The 15,090-nt window shown below is 40.0% G+C and overlaps 1 protein-coding gene across 2 annotated transcripts in view; it reads left to right on the plus strand.

Moving 5' to 3' along the window:
• slc9a3.L (solute carrier family 9 member A3 L homeolog) overlaps positions 1-15,090 on the plus strand; it is a 107,149-nt gene that overhangs the window by 69,323 nt on the left and 22,736 nt on the right. The window contains exons 9-10 of one of the 2 annotated variants that reach the window (XM_041566217.1): positions 9,118-9,188; positions 12,606-12,735. The exons of the other annotated variant lie outside the window; for it this stretch is intronic. Coding sequence (XP_041422151.1) covers positions 9,118-9,188; positions 12,606-12,735 — 201 coding nt within the window. The remainder of the gene's footprint in view (positions 1-9,117; positions 9,189-12,605; positions 12,736-15,090) is intronic. 2 annotated transcript variants of the gene reach the window in all.

Genomic DNA, 15,090 nt, shown 5'->3' on the forward strand with positions numbered 1-15,090 from the left:
GTATCAAATGCTTTAGCAAAGTCTAAGTAAATCACATCCACTGCCATCCCAGAATCGAGGTCTCTACTTACCTTCTCATAAAAAGAAATTAAGTTAGTCTAGCAAGATCTATTACGCATAAAACCATGCTGGCACAAACTCATAGTGTTATGATTTGCTATGAAGTCCAGTATCTTATCCTTTATTAACCCTTCGAAAAACTTTCCTACCACTGACGTCAGACTAACTGGCCTATAGTTTTGAGGCTGAGAACGGGATCCTTTTTTGAATAGAGGCACCACATTAGCAATTCGCCAGTCTCTCTGCACTATGCCAGATCTCGGTGAATCCTGAAAAATTAAGTAAAGAGGTTTGGCAATCACTAAGATAATCTCGCTAAGTACCCTGGGATGAATACCATCTGGCCCCGGACCTTTGTTAATCTTAACATGTTCTAGTCTCTTTGTCTCTTTGTTAATCTTAACATGTTCTAGTCTCTTTTGAATTTCCTCATGTGTGAACCATGCATCATTAGTTGTATTACTAGAATTGGGACTCATTTGTGTAGACAGATGAAAAATATGAGTTCAGAATCTGCGCTTTTATTTTGTTTTCATCAACCAGCTGACCCCCCTCTGATAGTAAGGGTTCCACCCCTTCCTGCTTCATTTTTTTACTATTAACATATTTAAAAAATAATTTTGGATTTTTTTTACTGCTTGCTGCAATATCCTTTTCTATATCAATTTTAGCTTGCCCTATAGCTTATTTGCATGATTTATTGGCCTCCTTGTACCTTATAAATGATTCGGCTGTCCCAGCTAACTTGCAAGCCTTAAAAGCATGTCTTTTCTTACCCACCTCAACACCAACCCTTCTATTGAACTAAAAAGGTTTTGCTGTGCAACGGCGTTCCTTGCTTACAAGTGGAATATACTGACCAGTATATTTATTAAGCAGCATTTTAAAGACTTTTTGTTCTGTGTTTAACCCTGTGAAAAGCATTTCCCACTTAATATGTTGCAGAGATGCCCTTATACTGTCAAAGTTTGCACATCTAAAATTTAGTGTTTTAGTTACTCCCTTATAGAATTGCTTCTGCAACAGAATCTCAAAGGAGACCATGTTATGATCACTATTCCCTAAATGCTCACCCACACAAATGTTAGAGATGAGTTCAGTATTATTAGTTATTGCAAGGTCCAAAAGAGAGTTATTTCTAGTAGGTTCTTGAACGAGCCGGAATAAAAAGTTGTCATTCAGCATATTTACAAACCTACTAGCTTTTTCTGTCTTAGCAACCCCATTACCCCAGTCAATGTCTGAATGATTGATGTCACCCATAGCAACAACTTGACCCAGCTGTGAAGCCGCTTGTATCTGCAAGAGTAGCTGGGCTTCATATTCGACACTTATACTAGATGTTTTATAGCATACACCAATGATAATTCTTTTTGTAACCTTTTGCCCAGTCAAAATCTCTACCCAGAGGGATTCTACACCCTCACCAGTGCCAGCTATGTTTATTTCTGTAGCGCTTTACATACAAACACACTCCTCCACCCTTTTTAATCCCTCTGTCCCTTCTAAAAAGAGTGTAACCATTTAAATTCACAATCCAGTCACATGTTTCATCCCACCAGGTCTCAGTGATATCAATTATATCATAATTTTTAGAGCATGCAATTAATTATAGGTCTCCCATTTTACCTGACAAACTCTGTGCATTTGCCAGCATACAGCGTAGGTTACTACTTTTACTTTTGAAATTTGCATTACTTAGTGGAGAATTATATGTTAAGTTAGACTGTATGCCCCCCTCACTCCTCCCCCCATGACCCCTTACTAATCACATTGCCCCATCTACCCTAGCTTCCCCCTAATTCTTTATCTCACCCACCCCCCTTGCCTAGTTTAAGCACTCCTCCAACCTCTTAGCCATTCTTTCCTCTAGCACCGTGGACCCCCTTCCATTGAGGTGCAAACCGTCACGACTGTATAGGTTGTACCCCAAGGAAAAATCATCCCAGTGCTCTAGGAACCCAAACCCTTCCTTCCTACACCAAGACTTGAGCCACACATTTAGCTCCCTAAACTCCCGCTGTTTTCCTAAACTTTCACGTGGCACGGGCAAAATTTCAGAAAAGATGACATTGGAAGACCTTTCCTTGATCTTAGAGCCTAGATCCCTGAAATCACTCTTTAAGGTCGTCCATCTACCATTTATTTTGTCATTAGTATATGACTAATGCACTAAGACAGCTGGGTCATGCCCAGCCCCACCCAATAATTTGTCTATCCAATCAACCACATGCCGAACCCTGGCACCAGGTAGACAGCAAACTGTTCGGTTGTAACGATCCGGACGACAAATTACCCTATCCACTTTCCTAATAATTGAGTCCCCTACAACTACAATCTGCTTAGGCCTCACTCTACTCTCCTCCCCACCACTACTAGAGAAACTGGTCTCCAGGCTGTTAGAGAGATCAGCCCCATCTAGAATTGCCAATCCAGAGTTCATACTCCCATCATCTTCACACAATCTGGCAAATTTAATAGCTCCATTAATTATTTCCAAATCAAGAACCGGTTCTGCTGGATACAAGTTGGTTGTCTGTGGTCATTGTGTGACATGTAGACAGTTGAAGGCTGATTTTAGTATCTGGATTTGCATCCACTAGCTTACATGTTTCACTCCCAGGAGCAATGTGTTCTCTGCTACACTAGAGAGCAGGTGCTGTGCTACACTAGAGAGCAGGTTCTGTGAACCAACATGTTTCTTGAAGCTGGCTTGCAGCAACAGCTCTGGTTGCATGGTCTGCAGGGTTGTGGTCAGTAGGTACACATGTCACTGTTCTGGACATAAGCATAAAACTGTCTGGTTGTATTGTACTCACCGCCTAATACTACCTTGCTGTCTATGTAAAATCCAGTCTGTAATACGCTCATATAGTTCCACAGCTGGAACTGCAGCACAAAGTTATTATCTGGGTATAGTATATTCAGGAACTGTTGTAAGTTTTGCACAAAGTTTTTGGCTTTGTATTTTTGTAGAAGTTATTGGTGCATATCAGTTTGTTAGATGAAGGCTGGAAAAAGTAGGTAAAGAACTTCGATTCTGCAAACAAATTCCTTTTGTCAAGTGCCAGTGTGGCATCCTAGTCAGATGTCTCAAAAGTTAAGTCTCTTAAAGGGGACCCATCACCGTGTCATAAAAAGCTGTATAATAAAAGTAATTTTTAAATTAAACATGAGAGCCAAATTCTTTTTTTTAATTAAAGCATGCATAGTTGTAAACTAAAAATCTCAGCTGTCAATCAAATATAGCCTGCCCCTCCACTGTGTTTTAGGCATAGAGGCAGGACAGACAATTACTTTCACTTTCCATTCAGCAGTTACTAGATGTCATCGTACTCCCCACATTCCCCCTCTCTTATTACAATTTAATTGTGTAGCCAGTGCATGGGGATGGAGATCAGGTCCCCCATTCTGGTGCACAAACAAGATTTTGAGATGATGCAAGGCTTGCCTTAATAATCGTGCCCACAAAATGGCTCCTGCCTCCTAGCTATAATTATGAATTTCTTAAGGAAACAACATTCAAATAATTTATATAGTGTAATTAAAGTTAAACGCGACAAAATAAACACGACTAATGAGATAAAATAGGATTTGGAATACTTTTTTCAGGTGATGGGTCCCCTTTAAAAGTGCCGTTACTTTGTATAGTAACAGGAATAGCAAAATCCTAAAGGATTGCATAGACTTTATTGTGGACAGTACACCTCTGAAAGTAGGACATGGGTTTTCATCCCTGTTTACTTGGAAGACAAAGGCATCAGACCTTAAGCCTCACAGAAGCCCAAGGCTCCCTTGCACATTTAAAAAAAATCTGTGCACAGTGAAGGAAGGAAATTGGAAATTGTGTACCTCTTTGAATTTAGACCCATGTGTCCCCCATCACTCTTGTAATTTGTATGGTAACTTCTGCACTGTGGGGTTAACACTGGTTGTCATGGCATGCAAAACATTATGGTCACTTTTGCCCAGGGGTTTATTTACTTACCATAAAATTGTCATGCAACAAGTTGTTGTACTTGTTAACTTTGTTTCCATTAACTGTCCTGGCAGTACTGTTGCTCCAGTCAGTCAGTATCTGGATAATTAAAATGCCCCATTTTCATTACTTTCCCCAAACTAGCAGCTTTTTCTATTTGCTTCAGGAGCTTAGCCCTCTTTACTTACATTAGGGGGTCTGTAGCATACTCCTACAATTAATTTGCTGGACTCTTTTCAATCAGTGAAAAGCTCCACCCACAAGGCTTCAATCCCCTAGTTTGCTAACATCACCTCCTCCAGTCTCTTAGGGCTCTTACTGATGAGCGGTTGAAGCTGCGCTCCCCTGTGTTCAGTTTTTCTGCGTTCAGCTGCAGGGGAGCGCAGGAATAGACGCATTAAATTTTTTTTCAATGGGGCTGTACTCACACATGCGCATGTAGGTGCAGAACGCAGGTTGAGACGCAATATGCTGCATTTTTCCTGCGTTCGGCGCCTACATGTGCCGTGAGTACAGCCCCATTGAAAAAAACGTAATGCGTCTATTACTGCGCTCCCCTGCGGCTGAACGCAGAAAAACAGAATGCAGGGGAGCGCAGCTTCAACCGCTCGTCAGTAAGAGCCCTTATTCTTCCAGCATAGCTTATGATTAAGGGGTGTTCCAGAAATGTGTTAAGCATCCATTACACTTCAGTCACCTGTTTTTTAATGGTGGTTTTTATTTCATGAGGCGATGTGCTCTTTTTTTTTTACTTCTGGTTTTGGATTAATGCAGTCAAGGAGATCTGCATGATTGTGGGTGCACCGAATCCTCTGCAGTCCCTCTGGGATAACTTGTGAAGAGAGCTAGGGTTAGTCTATGCTGCTGCTACCACATATAATATTCACACAGTCTGCACACATAGTAGCGTGCTACACAAATCTTTTAGGAGTTCTGTTATCATATAAAAGCTTTTTGGGGAATGTAATATGCTTTGTTATAGCAAAACATGTTCACAAAGACGCTTGTGCCCGTTAGCGACCATATTTGCAACATTTTTGACTGATTAAGACCTCAATTACTTACTCGCAAAACTTGCAACCAAACTGCATTTGCGAACGTTCGCAGTGCGTGTAATAAAATTTCACAATCGCAAACTGTTTTTTGTGACAAAATATTTAACGAAACGAGTAGGTGTTAAAAGTTCGCAATGCGCAATTAAGATTTTAAATGCAATAAACGTCTAATGAAGTATATTCAATTGCGACAGGCAATTTTTTATTTGCAAAGTTTCGCCCTTTGCGACTTTTATCACATTTTCCCCTTTGGCTTTTAAGCATTAAGCATTTAAGAATGTTGACCTAAGTTTAGGGTTGCCTCCTGTCTGGGTGAGAAGTGACTGTCTGGATTTCCTAATCTTCTCAATGAGTGGTGCTATGATCTAATTGGTGATCTCCACATCAACCATCCGGTCATGCCCCGCAATCACCGGGCCCGCCCCCCTTCCTGTTCTCGCTACCAGCAAATGGCAACCCTACCTAAGTTCCAGTATGGTTTATATTTTTTTCTGTTGGTATAATTTTGCAAATCCACATTCTAGTATAATGAGTATAAGGTGGCTGTGTTGTATTCAGCGTACTACTGTTTTGTAGTCATATTGAAAATTATATTTACTGGATTGTTACCTTGCATTTATGATAACACAATATTCCCAGGGTTTAATCATTTGTTGGGGTGATACAAATCAGTTCTTGCTCTGAGTTCTGCACTCCATAGCACGAAATGGATTCTGACTACTTAAGGCAGTGATCCCCAACCAGTAGCTCGCGAGCAACATGTTGCTCTCCAACCTCTTGGATGTTGCTCCCAGTGGCTTCAAAGCAGGAGTTTATTTTTGAATTCCAGGCTTGGAGGCAAGTTTTGATTGTATAAAAACCAAGTGCACTGCCAAACAGAGCCGCAATGTAGGTTGACAATCCACAAATGGCTAATCACAGCACTTGTTTGTCACCCCAAGAACATTTTTCATGCTAGTGTTGCTCCCCAACTCCTTTTACTTCTGAATGTTGCTCACAGGTTCAAAAGGTTGAGGATCCCTGACTTAAGGCAAGCAAACACATTCTGCTGAAATGACACATTGATCAAAGCAGTAAATAGATTTTGCTCCCAACTTTAATTAAAATCTTCAGTACATTTCATATATGCTTATGTTAAATGTGGTTGATAGCTCACACTCTGGGAATACTGGCAGACAACTATAAAATAGTATAATGATTACCTACAGGTTAAAACTAAGCATAAGTTATTCTAGTTTAAAAAAAACATTGTACACCTCCAGAGACAACCAAGATTACTTTTGCAGACACTCCGCAAATAAATGTACACTTCCAACATTTATAAATAAACCTGTACAGTTTTAACACCCTTTTTGCCATCTAGAAATACAAATTTACCTTTCTAAGATAGATATATAGAGCTACATAGACCAAAGTAAAGTGAAAGCTTGGATGCCCCAAACACACTGGAACAGATTAAATTATCTATAGCATCCCTCCTAAATCACAAGTCACCAGGTCTGGATGGTATACTATACACAGTTTTCAGATGTCATGTGGAGTTCCTGGCACTCATGCATGCTCCTTGAATTGTATAAGATACCAGAAGACTCTGGCACCCTTCTAAACAGAGACTTTATGTATATCGATTCCCAAACCCTGAAAAGATTAGATTGTAACTCACATTACCCAATTTCTCAGCTCATGATAAATATAAAAATCCTTGCTTGCAGACTCTTAACAGTATTTCTCAATATCATATTCCCAGACCAGACAGGCTTTATGCCTGGAAAATCGGAGAGTCTTGGAAGTTATATAATGCAACTGTGAAACGGGGGAGGGGGGGTTGATATTTGGTGGCACTGGTTGCATTTTTACCCAGAAAACTATGCAAACTGCAATGGCAGAGCTATTCTATAACCAATATGTGGGTTAGACCCAAACATTCAGTGGATGGATAAGTATTGTAAACCAAGTGCTATCATATAAAGACAACAGGGGTTACCCGGACAAATATGACAAGGTGGGGAATATGTGGTTTACAAGTAATCTTACTTCATGACACTAACCTGGTATTCTCCAATAATTTATAAGTGCAAACTAAGCTACCCTCTGCTTACGCCTATGCCTTCTGTAACTTAAAATGTTGAATCAAAATTAATTGTACATATCTATACTCTATTTAAATCTATGGCCTAAGAGCTTACTACATTTTGACAACTGCTTTCATATCCTGGGCTGACACGCCATGTGCCAAGTACATTTTTTTTCAGATCTACTCTACTGCAGTGTTTCAACCACACATAAAAAAGGTATATTTGTATTATAATGTAATTTTATAAAACTATAAGAATTTATTTTTGTCATGTAAATAGTTAGGCTATGCTGTAGTTCAGCCAGCAGGTGGCACTAGGTCCACCTGAGAGCCTGTACAAGACAGTGCCTTGCTGGTGCACTTCCTCTTTTGGCCTGTAACATCTAGAAGCAGCATCAAACTGAAGTGACCAGACCCTTGGGGAGGTTGGTACCATTAGGGCTAGTTAGTGGATAGTAGTGGCACGTGAGTTCACTTCAGGAGTGAAAGTTAGAGAGGGCTAGCGAGCACAGACAGCCTGTTGTCCCAACATCAGTTACAGTTTGAGTTAGAGCCCTGTGGTGATTGTGCACCAGAGTCAGGGTATTGAGCGTTCACGTGTAGATTAGTGGAGAGCAAACGGAAGAAGCTTGGGCATTGTATGTGAGGTCACAGCAGAGAATCAGAGGTAAGAGTTCCTTAGTAAAAGGAGGCCCCTGTGCGACTTAAGACACTCCTGCCAGTGATTCCTACAGGGCAAGGGCACTGGAGACTTCAGAAGGGAGAACGCGGTGGTGTGTGAGTAACAAGTAGTGTGTGATTAATATCCTTGTCGGCAGCGAGAGCCCCTGTCTGATCTGTATGCTGTGTCCCTGCAAAAGGTTGCAATAACAAAAAAAATTGTTCAAGTTCATTGCATTTATTGTGGCCATGGATTCTTCAGGCAACAAAGGCCTTACATATGAACATTTAGTGACAAGCGCCACTAACCACAAGTGTCAATGTTACATGCTAGCCCATTGCCAAAGTTGCTAGTGTCACCTTGGCTCCTGCATTTATTTAGTGACACACAAATTATTTATGCAACGATGCAATGGCCCTGTGTGAAATTGAATGCAGTGAACATTTTGGTAACCAATGCCAGTGAAAGTCCAAAACTGGACTGTGGGAGAAAGAGGTGGGACTTTGTATGCACAAATGTTTGAATCCTGACAAAAGGGAGCATTGCTCACCCCAGAAACTATGATGCACAGGTGGTCACAATAAAAGGGGTAAGCTCCCCTGCTGCAGTAAATATGGTGTTTGTGTGACTCTTGAATTTCCTCACATATTGTGCTGACCAGTGCCAACCGTCTAGGGAGATCTACACCACCAATGCAGAAGATCATAGGAAAGGTTAGAGGTGCCGCAAATCTATACACTGGATGACATATACAGGGGTGGATTAATGCATAGGCTATAGCCCAGGGGCCCATGGGGCTTTTTAAATTTGTTTTTATTTTGTTTGAAAAAACTTTTTAACTGTGTTGCAGGGCCCAGTAGGTGCCGTGCTGCCCCTCCCCCTGCAAGGTGGTACGTGCTTTCTGGCTGGTTTATAAAAGGATTAGGCAAGGTAGCAAGACACAAGAACGACTCTGGGGAATTGGCAAGCGACAGCGATGCAGACAGACGCAGCATGTAGAACTTGAGCGCACTCAAACACAGGCCTTGCCTAATCTTCTCCCAGCCAGCCAGAAAGCAGGTACTGGCCATGCATGGGGTCCAGCAGCAGTTGGGGGGGGGGCCCTGTGGAAAGGGGGAGGGGTCCAGCCCCTGTGGAAAGTGTAGCCTAGGGGCTCAAATAGTATTAATCCGCCACTGGAGGTGGAATATGATGGTGTTTTTTTTTAACTATGTGACTGTAGGAAAACTGTTGTTTGCTACAAACATGAGTATTAAAATAACCAACTTAAGTATATGTCTTTTTTAAGGCATTTGACCACATATGTTCTGCCATTGAAGATGTTTCTGGTCAGATTGGACACAATTACATGAGAGATAAGTAAGTATGTTTCAAGTTGCTTTAATGGGCAAGAAATATAATACAGATATGGGATCGGTTATCCAGAAAGCTCAGAATGAGTGATTCCCATAGACTTAATTTTATCCAAATAATCCAAATTTTTAAAATGTATTTACTTTTTCTCTGTAATAACACAGTACATTGTACTTGATCCCAACTAAGATAAAATTAATCCTTACTGAAAGCAAGACCAGCCAAATTATAGAAAGATCTGATCCAGAAAACCCCAGGTCCCTAGGGGTCTCATTTTCTACAATTTGCTTGGTGTGGAAAGAAGCACCCACTACTGCACTTTTGCATGGTTTCCTTTGAAATCAGTGGGAGGCACAGGAGGTATTTGGGGGTAGGCATTTTTACACAAGCAAAGAATTCAATACATCTGACAATAGCTTAAAGTCAGCCGCTATATGGCCATCTTTCATTTTTCTCCTCCCCTAACAAAAAAAAGCACCATCCACCTAAGCCTGGGTATAATTGGCTAATTAGCTGACTGTGAAAAGAGATAGTTTGACAGAGGAGCAATGAGGACAGCTACCAATTTCCCGTTTGGCTCTGCAAAGTAGTTTGGTCCACTTCACACACAATTAAATCACTAACAGGTGACATCACTACGCATTGTTTATAAGAAATACATTTTAGTCAACGCTTGTGTATTTTAAAAACTGCCTTTAGTTGGAGTTAAAATGAAGTAAAATTATTTCACCAGAAATTCTTGTGACAAAATTCACTAAATTTAGTTAACACTTCCATTTTCATATAAATTCAGCCAGCCTTGCCAAAATATTTATTCACCATAAGGAATAGGTGTTTCCATCAGAGCTTTTTTACATTATCATTGTAAGAAAAATTTTAATAATTCCAACAAATACAGTGAAATGCAGTGTTTTTTTCACAGAGGAACTCAGCACTACTTTGAGTGTTAACTGGTATATTTAGGTGGACCTTTCTGTTAAGGCCTTCCCTTTCCTTTAATAAGCAAGTTCAAAAACAAAGGTCTAAGGATATAGTGCTCCACTAACAACACTGGTGCAATTAAAAATGTTCCATTTACCAACACAGTTTGTAATTTATCCTTCAGCCATTTCTCTGTCCAAGCACAAATATTATGTGCATGCAGGAGTTGGGTGCATGAACAGCCAGGTCTAATATAGCTTTTGGGGGGTGCTTAGCGGGGGATAGTGAAAATACTTGATTTTATATAGAAAGTTTATTGTCTCATTATGATTAAGCTGAACATTTTTGTGATAGTTCCCCTTTAATTTAATCAGTGACCTTCTGTGTGGTACTTTATTAAATGTTTTAGCAAAGTCTAAGTAGATCACATCCACTGCAATCCTGTGGCTTAGGTTTCTGCTCACCACCTCATTGAAGGCAATTACATTATTAGCTCTATTACACATAAAACAATGCTGGCACAAACGCAAATTATTGTGATTTGCAATGTATTCACATATCTTATTCCTGACTACCTCTTCCAAAAGCATTTCTACTACAGATTTCAAACTAAGAGTCTTAGGGGCAAATTCACTAACCTGCGGAGGCTTCGCCACACTTTGCCGCACTTCGCCAGGCGAAGTTTCACCAGGGCGCCGCTAATTCACTAAAATCCGAAGTTGCGCTCAGGGAGGCGAATGGTAGCGAAGTTGCGCTAGCGTTAATTCGTCGAGGAAAACGAAGTTACGTTGGCAATACCTAATTTGAATAAGGCGCCAAGTTAAAGTACAATGGACGTATATGTAGCACCAAATACATTACACTACACAAGCCTGGGAAACCTTCATAAAATAAAACAGAGGTGTTATATTGCCCTACACATGTGCCCACTGTATAGTTTAGGTGCCATATGTTAGGAAATGTAGGGGGGCAGGAGGGGACTTAGAAAAAATTTCCACTTTTTTTGAAGCAATCCCTATCTACTCTATTGCACTTTGCCTGGTCTGCGGTGGCGAAGGCAAGTCTGGCGCAAGAGATACCGTTCAGTAAAATGCGCAAGTTAGTGAATTAGCGTAGTTACGTCCCATTGCCATAGCGCAACTTCGTCTGGCGTAAGGGTGCGAAGTATCGCTAGAGTAGGTCCACTTCACTAGCGAATTTACGCCAGCACCCGTTAGTAAATCAGTGAAGTAACGAAATGACGTCACGCTGGCGAATTTGCGATAGCCGCTTCGCTCTTTAGTGAATTAGCCCCTTATAGTTATCAAGCTGAGAAAGGGATTCATTTTTAATAGAGGCACCAGATTAGCAATCTCTTGGCACCATGCCAGACCTCTTTTAGAGGAATACTATCTGGCTCTGGATCTTTTTTATCTTTAAATGTACTAGTCAGAGACGGAACTCATTGGGGGCGGGCCCTGGTGCGGGCCCGTGCAGCCGGGCCCTGCCCCCACCCTCTTCCGTGCGGCGCTGCAGTCGCTGTAGTGGGCGCGTGACTGCCGGGGGGCCCTGCGGGGGTGCGGGCCCTGGCCCAATTGCACCCCCTGCTCCCCCGGTAGTTACGCCACTGGTACTAGTCTATTTTAAATTTCTGCTTTTTTATTGTTAGAATTAAAAAGGAAGCCTACATCAGTTGTAAAGAGAGACACCAAATAGCAATCTCTACTTTTCCCCTGCTCTCATCCCTGCTCTTATCAACCAATTCTTGCCTCATTTTTGTTAATATTTACATATTTGAAAAATAATTGACCTGAGATAAAAAGTTGTCATCTAGCATATTTGCAAACCTGCTAGCTATTTCTAGGGATGTTTTTCATCACACAAACAAGGAAGTCAAAAATGTTTAATCTTTTTACTCTTTCCCCCTCATTTCCCTAATTTACATATGCAAATTATGGTTCAGATTTTGTTCGGTAATCGAAAATTTACCAAGGACTCATAGCAAATAGTGGATTCGGTGCATCCCTAGCAATTTCTGATTTGGCTACCCATGTTTAAAAACTTTGTGTAGAAAATATCAATGGTTTAAACTATATGAACTGTCTTTGAAATATTTGCAAATTTGATTTTAAAACATGTGGTATAAATATCTATTAAAGGGCTAAATTGTAATAATTATAATTTAAATCAATCAATTTAAAAACCATACAGTAGGTGCTAAAATGACTAGTGCAGTTTGCCATAGCTTTCGCTTGCTAACTTGTGGTAGACTGATCAAACCTAATTTCTGAGTGGTTGCTGTTAGTAACTGACCCAGTGCAATTTTGCAGTCTTGCAAAATTGCAGTCACGTAAATGAGCTATTTTTCATTAAATGTAAAAAAGACACTACTCAGCTACTGTATATCGGCAGTAATCTAAGCTGTAATGTAGTGTATTTTCCCTCAAGTAACATGAAGCTCTGTAATATAACACGGTTTAATACATGCACTGCATTTTATGATTGATCCTTAACCTTTTTCAGGATTTCCAACTTTGATTCAAAATTTCTTAGCAAAATTTTTATGAGAAAATCTGCTCAACAAAAACAAGATCGGATTCTTAATGTCTTCCATGAATTAAATATGAAGGATGCCATAAGCTATGTTGCTGAGGTATGTTAAAAAAATTTAAGCTGAGGCTAACAGTTCCAGTAACTTGTTTTTTTAAACATTCCTTCTGTGGAGAACCTATACAAATTACTGAACATATGTATTACTTTTATCTGGTTTATCTGTTTTTACACTTGATTTTTGTTTTTTTGAGTAAACACACATAGGGGTATATGAAGTTAGAGATCGCCACAGTCCTCGAGAGTATTTATCAATGGTTGAAAGTGAAAGTTCATCCTTTGATAAATAAGCCTTTCAAAATCCCATAGAAATGAATGGAGAGTGGCGGAATTTCACTCTAGAGGACTGTAGCGAACTCTAACTTCCCTTTTTGATAAATATACCCAATGGTCATAAATGTACAGTATATTTACATGTTTTGCCAACTTAATGTTCTCCAGGGAAAAAAGAATATGTTGAACAGAATGGAATGTACTTGAATTAGATAATTCCTTTCCCTTTAAGGGGTTTGTAAATATGAGATAAAGTAATTGTGCACATTTCCTGAATCTGCTGATGCTGTTCTAGTACTAGTGTCTTATGTATAAGGCTTTTTGTTCAATCTCCTGTTATGTTTTTTCTGCTATTTTATCTTATGGAGTTTGCTTTCTGTTAAGCATTACAGCCATTAGTCATGCAGCTGCTTGTCTAGGGGGCTTTGCAGCCATCACAACACTTCACCAGCTGTAAATTCGCTAGGACAACGCTAATTCACTAAAATGCGAAGTTACGTCCAGGTCGCCGAACACTGGCAATTTTCACTAGCGTTGCTTCGGCAATCAAAGCAAAGATTCGCTAGCGTTGCCTAATTTGCATATGGTGGAAAATGATAAAGTTACATGGACGTATATATTGCAGCAAATACATTACATTACACAAGTCCAGGGAACCTTAATAAATAAAATAGAGTTTTTATAATGTCCTACACATGAGCCCACTTTATAGTTTATGTTCCATATGTTAAATAATGGAGGGGGGAACCCAATTCCGATTACCATAAAAAAATTTTTACTGACCTTTGCAGGCTATCACGCCAGCGTTTTTTACTCCCATTCACCAGAGCAAAAATTTGCTTGTCGTCAGAGTGTGAATGATTGCTAGCATCTGTCTCTTTTGCTAGCGTAGTTACGCTTGCGCCCGTTAGGGAATTTGCATCTGAATGACGTCACGCTGACGAATTTTCGCTAGCGTTAGTCACTTCGCCCTTTAGTGAATCTGCCCCTGTGTGTTTCTCTATATTCCATGTATGCAACAGGGATGTTCACCTTTGAGTTAGTATGATTTAGAGAGTGATATTGTCAGACAATACAGAACAGCTTTCCAGTTTGCAATTTCAGCAATCTGGTTGCTAGGGTCTTATTACTTAATAAAAAGTGGCAATAACAATACATATGTAGCCTTACAGAGCATTTGTTTTCTCAGTGTGCTTTGAGCAGCTGATGAGAAGCTAAGCTTTTGATTTGTCGCAAATCATCAAGCAGAAAATGAGTTTTTCCTGTAATATAAGATGATATTACAGGGCTGATTATTAAATTCTAATGCTAATTTTGCTGGTTTATTAGCTGCCATGTACCAGTAAACTGAATTATTTAGTAAATAGTGACATTCATATGCTCAGAAACTGACAGCTGCACAGAGCATGTACAGTGAATCAGCAGAAAAGAGCTAAAGGGTCATCTTTGGCACAGATCTTTACTGCTAAAGGGTTGTGGTTCCCTTGGGGTTGTATCAAAGTCCAAAATATACTGTACAACATGTCTGCACTATTTCTTTAGTTAAGCTGTAGTTCTCCTTTAATGTGTGCAGCCTTGAGTAATCTTGCTAGTCATAGTGAGATGAGATCGCTAAGGGGCAGATTTACTAAGCTCGAGTGAAGAATTCGAATGAAAAAAAAAATTGAATTTTGAAGTATTTTTTTGGGTACTTCGACCATCAAATGATTGGAACGTTTCGAAGTAAAAATCGTTCGACTATTCGACCATTCGATAGTCGAAGTACTGTATCTTTAAAAAATACATCCACTACATGTTTGGCCACTTTAAACCTACCGAGGTTCAATGTTAGCCAATAGGGACCTTCCCCAGCACTTTTCTAACCTTTTTTGATCGAATAAAAATCTTTCGATCGATCGCTTAAAATCATTCGAATCGTTCGGTTCGAACGATTTTTATTCGATCGTTCCATCAAAGTATTTGCGGTATATCCTTTGAATTCGATATTCGAATTAGAAGGATTTTACTTTGAGGGTCGAATTTGAGGGTTTTTTAACCCTCGAAATTCGACGCTTGATAAATCTGCCCCTAAGGGGCCGATTCACAAAGGGTCGAATATCGAGGGTTAATTAACCCTCGATATTCG

This window comes from Xenopus laevis, chromosome 6L (assembly GCF_017654675.1).
Source record: "Xenopus laevis strain J_2021 chromosome 6L, Xenopus_laevis_v10.1, whole genome shotgun sequence".
NCBI classification, from domain to species: domain Eukaryota; kingdom Metazoa; phylum Chordata; class Amphibia; order Anura; family Pipidae; genus Xenopus; species Xenopus laevis.